Source organism: Homarus americanus, unplaced genomic scaffold (assembly GCF_018991925.1).
Source record: "Homarus americanus isolate GMGI-L3 unplaced genomic scaffold, GMGI_Hamer_2.0 scaffold22250, whole genome shotgun sequence".
NCBI lineage: Eukaryota > Metazoa > Arthropoda > Malacostraca > Decapoda > Nephropidae > Homarus > Homarus americanus.
In genome coordinates, this window is record NW_024741189.1 from 1,557,753 (window position 1) to 1,565,443 (window position 7,691).

At 46.0% G+C, this 7,691-nt stretch overlaps 1 protein-coding gene across 8 annotated transcripts; it reads right to left on the minus strand.

Annotated features, from left to right (window-relative positions):
- Positions 1 to 797: 797 nt before the first annotated feature.
- On the minus strand, positions 798 to 7,462 carry LOC121875710 (beta-galactoside alpha-2,6-sialyltransferase 2-like; the record flags this gene model as incomplete). 8 transcript variants are annotated; one of them, XM_042380356.1, is given in 5 exon segments in its annotated part: positions 1,483 to 1,500; positions 1,548 to 1,583; positions 1,966 to 5,038; positions 6,941 to 7,115; positions 7,263 to 7,462. In XM_042380356.1, coding segments are annotated over 3 exon segments (638 nt in total), but the record flags the coding sequence as incomplete, so codon positions are not given.
- Between the last annotated feature and the right edge of the window lie 229 nt (positions 7,463 to 7,691).

Genomic DNA, 7,691 nt, shown 5'->3' on the forward strand with positions numbered 1-7,691 from the left:
ACACCTGGGTACTGTGACACACCCAGGTACTGTGACACCCGGCATGTGACACCCAGGTACTGTGACACACCTGGGTACTGTGACACCCCCAGGTACTGTGACACCCCTGGCATCAGCACACCCGGCACTGTGCCACACCCAGGTACTGTGACACACCCAGGTACTGTGACACACCCGGGTACTGTGACACACCCGTACTGTGACACCCAGGTACTGTGACACACCCAGGTACTGTGACACACCCAGGTACTGTGACACACCCGGGTACTGTGACACACCCAGGTACTGTGACACACCTGCACTGCACACCTGGTACTGTGCCACACCGGGTACGTGACACACCCGGGTACTGTGACACACCTGTACTGTGACATACCCAGGTACTGTGACACACCCGGGTACTGTGACACACCCAGGTACTGTGACACACCTGGTACTGTGACACACCCAGGTACTGTGACACACCTGGTGCCAGACACACCTGGTGGCTGTGACACACTGGTATGACACACCTGGGTACTGTAACCCAGGTACTGTGACACACCTGGGTACTGTGACACCCCAGGTACTGTGACACACCCAGGTATGTGACACACCCAGGTACTGTGACACACCCAGGTACCGACACACCCGGCACCGGACACACCTGGGTACTGTGACACACCGGGTACTGCACACCTGGTACTGTGACACACCTGGTCCTGTGACATACCCAGGATTGTGACACACCCAGGTACTGGACACCCCAGGTACTTGACACCCCTGGGTACTGTGCCACACCCAGGTACTGTGACACCCCCAGGTACTGTGACACCCCTGGTACTGTGACACCCCCTGGGTACTGTGCCACACCCGGGTACTGTGACACACCCAGGTACTGTGACACACCGGGTACTGTAACACACCTGGTACTGTGACACCTGGTACTGTGACACACCCGGGTACTGTGACACCTGGCACTGACACACCCAGGTACTGTGACATACCTGGTATCACTGGACACACCCGGGTACTGTGACACACCCAGTACTGGACACCCGGGTACTGTGACACCCGGGTACTGTGACACACCCAGGTACTGTGACACACCCAGGTACTGTGACACACCCCTGGACACACCCGGTACTGTGACACCCAGGTACTGTGACACACCTGGGCACTGACACACCGGGTACTGTGACACACCGGGTACTGTGACATACCCAGGTACTGTGACACACCTGGGTACTCGGACACCCAGGTACTGACACCCTGGTACTGTGCCACACCCAGGTACTGTGACACCCCAGGCACTGTGACACCCCGGGTACTGTGACACCCTGGGTACTGTGCCACACCCGGGTACTGTGACACCCAGGTACTGTGACACACCCTGGTACTAACACACCTGGGCACTGTGACACCTGCAGCCTGCACACACCTGGTACCAGACACCTGCACTGACACACCCAGGTACTGTGACATACCTGGATGGGTGACACACCTGGTACTGTGACACACCTGGTACCAGGACACCTGGGTACTGTGACACCTGGCATCTGACACACCCAGGTACTGTGACACACCCAGGTACTGTGACACACCTGGTACTGGACACACCCGGGTACTGTGACACCTGGTATCTGACACACCCTGCTCGGACACCGGGTACTGTGGACACCCAGGTACTGTGACATACCCAGGTACTGTGACACACCTGGCACTGTGACACACCGGGTACTGTGACACACCTGGTACTGTGACACCTGGTACTGTGACACACCCAGGTACTGTGACACCAGGTACTGTGACACACCCGGGTACTCAGTGACACACCTGGCATTGTGACACACCTGGGTACTGTGACACCTGGCACTGTGACACACCGGGTACTGTGACACCGGTACTGTGACACACCTGGTATCAGGACACACCCGGGTACTGTGACACCCGGGTACTGTGACACACCCGGGTACTGTGACACACCCGGGTACTGTGACACACCCGGGTACTGTGACACACCCGGGTACTGTGGCACATCCAGGTTCACAAGCCGATACACACTGTTGACAAGTACTGTTCGGGCTCTTGAATGTACCATAACCTGCATGAGTGAGTGTTAGTCGTCAAGCTTTAAAAGAACTCGCGGTAAAGGTTAGGTTTTGGACCATAATCCTTCTAGTGGTGAAGCCTAGGTTTTTCCGATGTTATTTTTGTTAATTTTCGTCGGAAATCACTGGGTTTTTAGATAGCCCCCCTACAGCCAAAACGAGCTATTTCCGGCGAAAATTAATATAAAAAACGAATAAAACACAAAAAAAAACCTCGGAAAAACCTAACCTAACCTAACCTAACCTAGGCTTCATCACCAGAACGATACTGAGACCTAACGTAACCAAACAAACCTACTCCTAACTTACGTCTTTAAGGTAAACACACCCCATATCTATATTATTAATCATTGGCGACGGAAATGCCAGAGAAGAAATGTCGTCTAGTTTGATGAGTTAGACCTGAAAAAAAATCTAAATAATTGTAGCTAATTGTGGTTCGAAATTTAACTAATACTTACCAAACTCACACCTGTATCTGTGCCGTCACAACATTCTCTGGCAGGTTATTCCAACTCTTTACTCCAAGGAACTTAGAGCTGACAGCTTACTGTACTGAAAGCTTCTTTAACTAGAGGCTGTGACCTGTTAGTGTGGCGACCATCCGTTAACACCGGATATAATATCAGCACTTGACTCAATAATGTCCTCAAAGAGTGAAAACATTCCTCAAAGGTTTAAACCATAGTCCTCAAAGGTTTCAACCATAGTCCTCAAAGGTTTAAACCATCGCTCTCAAAGGTTTAAACCATCCCTCTCAAAGGTTTAAACCATAGTCCTCAAATGTTTAAACCATGTAGGGAATAAATATAATGAGAATAAGCCATCCCAAAATAAGGAGAAAATCCCTATGGTTAACGACGCTAGAGAAATTTCCGCCGCCACCTCAGTTTCTCTCTGAATGTTAGCTAAAACCTGCTAAGGTCAAGGAATGCAGGCGTCTCCAGCCACGGCGCTACCGACCAGAGTCGCTAAAACTCGAAATATTAAATGTAGTCAACCCATGTTCGTAATATACTCAAATTAGATAATATTATCTTTAATTTTATTAGAATCAACCCAGAAATTGTTGAAGGGCCTATAAAATTCGCTAGCTGTAACTACTTTTCCGCTAAGTTGGCAACGCTGCCTAGGCACTTATTCACCAATTGGTTAAGCAAATTCATGGACTTTGTTGTTTTCTATTGTTTAATAAAAATATGTTTTCTCTCTTCATAATACTGAACACAGAAAAAAATCAACAAATATGACCACGTGGCGTCACAACTCACTCGGCAAACAATCGACCTGTGTTAGTTGTGAGTTACTAAAGATGCCGAAAATGTGAGGATGAGAAGCTTTGCTGAAAGCTGACATACTGTACTGTATAAGTGACCAACAGCTGATCAAGGAGTAAAGAAGGCAAAGATGTTATTAAGAACAAATTCCTGTACTGATGAATCTGGCCCGGGCCCTATAAGAAAAATCAAACGCCAGCCAATCGGTAATGATTGAGGAATTTTGACTTGAGTGTGAATCCTTCCTGCTCATCCTGAAAACCAGGTCCTTCGCGCCTCGACGGTAGACCTATATAAGGCAGCAGTGCAAGCAGGTAGATCCGTCTCCCACTTGCACTGAAAACCTCTACGAGGATAGGCTCGTCCTCTTCATGCTACGAGTACTTTGAAATTTTCAAGATCAAAGTCTCAAAATTCTTCCTCTCCAACTCACTCCGTTCATCTTTGAGGTAAAAGCTCCAAGACTTTACCTTCACCTAACCCCCAAACAACTCTACCACTAACCTCCTTCTTGGTTCTTCATATCTTTATTGTGATGGTGTGGTCACCGAGACCTGGCGGGGTGTGGCCCCTGGCGGGTTTTTGGGCCCGGGCTGCATTCATGACGGTGACGATGTTCCCAAAGCGAACTCTCTCTACTGCCGTGGTCGGGCAGGGTGCTGCTGCTGCTGACAACCTCATCGCCACCAGGTACGCTGTATTAAGCCACGGCACCTTTCTCTACTCCAATGAGTGATTTCCCTCCACCCTTTACTCTTCCAGTGAACCTTCTTCACCCTTATCACCTGGAGTTAACTATCAGGGAGAACACAATTCCTCTACTGCAAACATCGACCAACGTCTGTTCCCAGGACTCGTACAATACTGCTGTATCAGTCCACTTGTAACTTTAGACAAAATAATGAGCTTGTAAACCTCTTGGTTACTTTGCTTTCCACGCCTTACACACGTGTATGTTACGTGCTGGTGTGAAGAGCCTGTAGAACCACAGACAACCGCACTTCTACCTCAGTTGTGGTTCTCTCTCTTATTTGATGATTTTCCTTTTAATTTTGAACACTTATAAGATGTTACTTACCGAGACAAGAGCCCCATCGAACCACAACAAAGATAAACAAATTGTCCAAGAGCAGCTTTAATTACAATATGTTTGTTTGTTTATGTCATCTGTTTAGATAAATAACTTGAGTATACTGTACATACTATAGGAGATGTACGTGACTCAGCTGTTGAAGATAAGAAGCCAGAACCCATCCTCGGGTCTAGGATGGGGGGATGCAGGGTAAGTTTCATTACGTATCCCTCGACCTAGTTATTCATATCTGCCAGGATCCTCCCAGAAGAGCAGCAAATATATCTTTAGCCCTTTATCAACCCTGTGTTTGTGTTATAGTACTGTTGAAGTGTTCTATCTGCTAGGGTCCACAGAGGGACAACTAAGAGTTCTGAAGCCAGGTATTCTGATGAAACCCTTCCCAAAGGTCTCTTCATCAGTAGCCTTGTTGAGGACGTGGGCCAGCAGCTTCTCGGTGGCCAGGGGGTGCCAACCACCGAAGGTACACATAGAGTTGTCGTACACATCCCAGTAGTGGCAGCGGTTAGTCTGACGCAATGATGGCACGAACTCCACCACGTCTACCGTCTCACAGTGAGCCAGCATTAATACTATACCTAAGAGAGAGGAGAATTAGCTATGTTATGGACAGTAATTCTACTGGATAAAATTATAATCAAGAAAATTTCAGCCAGATATTTCCCAACGAATATAATCCAAGGATAAGACAGGGCAGCAAGGATCTGCTATGGTAAGACTTAACCAGGAAGTTTGAGGAGGATCTAGAGCAGTGGTTCTCAGTCCCAGGTCACATTCCTCCCCTTGCGAGCCCAGATTTCCCCAATTCCTCCCCCATTTTGAATTGTCATCGAGTAATATTTTCACCATTATACTTTTACAGTGGTAATTATTGAAACAATTTATGAAACTAAATTGCTTTATTAATTTCCATCAAATGAAAAACGAAATCCTTATTTCAATGGATCATGAAACTTCCATTTGATTTAATGCCCACTTTGGCCTGCGTGCAGAGAAACTAAACTAGAAAACCGAGGAACAAATCCAGTTAGTTTTGCTCGAAGGTCACCACGCTCACAAATGTTGAGACGTCCTTGTTTATTAGTCAACAGCACTAAAGGCACATTCAACCAAGTATGTTGTTAGGAAGGACAAAAGCACTTGTTGAGCCTCTGTAGCTAATTTTTTATATTTGGCAACAACTTGAGGATCCATCCACATTAAGTGTTGTTTTGAAGCATGGATCGGTTTCATACTGTCATCATTTTGCATGTCCATTAGCTCGTCGATCTGATCAGACTCCATTTTAGCCAGGCAGTCATTATTTTCCCAGTTAAAGAGAAATGGCTGAGCAATCCAAGAAGGGAAGTTCATCTGCTTCAGATCAATGAATATGTCGCTCAGGTCATCATGGAGGTTGGAGAGGTGTTCTGAGATTATTTGTAAGATATTTTGTGATGGATCACATTTAATGAGATGTGGGAAGTGAGAGAGGTTATTTCTCAAGACCTGGTCCTTCAAAAAATCCAGTTTACTGATAAAACCAAACATTTTGGTTTTGCAATCCATGAGTCTTCTGTTCATCTTGCAGTTCCTTATTTAATGCATTTAATTTACCAAAAATATCAGCAAGATATGAAATCAAGGCCTTGGCTTCATTGAATTTCATGAACTGGAAGTCCTCACGATCAACGTGCTCATTTTCCCTATTTTCTGTGAACGTCATCCAACACTTTATTCATCACATAATTCTTTGCCCATTCATTATTCATATCTGAAAATGTTTGCAACATAATTTACTTGAAATGGTGTGTTACCTGGTGTGTTACCTGGTAAAAATTGGAGCAAGCGTGGAGGCCGATATCACTATTGGCCGAGGGTACGAACCCGGAATTGCCAGTGATTGTCTGAAATATCGCTAAATGTTCATTGGTTTGCACTAAATGTTTTTTATCGTCTCAACTAGTCCGCAACTGTCAACAACTGAGAAACTTTGTTGAAAAAGACAAGCTTAGATATGAAGCTTGTTTTCCAGTATTGTCCCATAATATATTTCAGACAGTCACTGCCAATTCCTGATTCGTACACTCGGCCAATAGTGATATCGGCCTTCACATCCAGACCGCCAGTTGTTGGCAATTTGTAATAGCCACAGTTATCAGATGCCACCCGAGCATCATATTAACATGAGCACGCTTTTCAAACCTCAATAATTGAATAGTCCCAAACAGGATTAAGTCTGAAGCAGCAGTTTTTTGTAAACTGTTAATTCGTGATCGCCCTTATAGTTGTGTATATTGGTATTTCGTTTGATACATATACACAGTGTACAAAGTACATTCTTTCCCCGTTTGGAGTTCCTCCCCTGACTGAAATTCCTCCCCTGGCTAAAATTCCTCCCCTTGGATTTGAAATTCCTCCCCTAGGAGCCAATTGCCTCCCGTTTGAGAATCACTGATCTAGAGTCTAGACATTCCGTGTGTATGCGTAGTAGAACTCACCCAAGAAGCCAGACGATGGTGGGTTGGGCAGAACGTGTGTGTGGGTGTGTCGCTGCAAGACCTCCCACAGTCGCCAGAGGGACGCCGGGTGCAACAGATGAAGGTCTTCCTGTGGCAACATCAGTCGACGTCGGAAGTACACGGGGAAGAAATCGAAGTCCGGGGACGCATACCACTGAAGGAGGTAAACATTACAGTGCAGTACTGGGTATGACCTAACAACCTCTGTCAAACTGATTTGACTCTTTACTCAATGAAGTTATCATTAATTGATGTAGTTATCTCTCTCTCTCTCTCTCTCTCTCTCTCTCTCTCAACATACCTCATTTAGTGTAGCAGTATAGTTACATGGATCCCACACTAGAAGAGCCATGCCGGAGTACAGCGGCGACCCCCAGAAATCAAACTTAGGCTTCGTCACCACTTGAGAGTTGACAATTCTTAAGGTGGTCCTCGAGCCCACGTCCTGCTCGAAGCCTTCAGTCGGGGCGTGATTGAAGCGAACTATGGCGTCATGAGAATCTGGCAGTGTGTCGTAAAATAATAACAGATTTACATAATACTCATTGTACAGTATATGGCATTTTGTAATACAGTACATAAATACAATAGCACTTGAAGATTAGTTCCCAGCTTATTTTACTTAACCAGCATAACCAAATCTAACCTAACCCAACTTAATTATAAAGTACAGTTTTTAACCTAACCTAATCCAATGCATCTTACCTAGCCTAAAGAAACCTAACCTAAC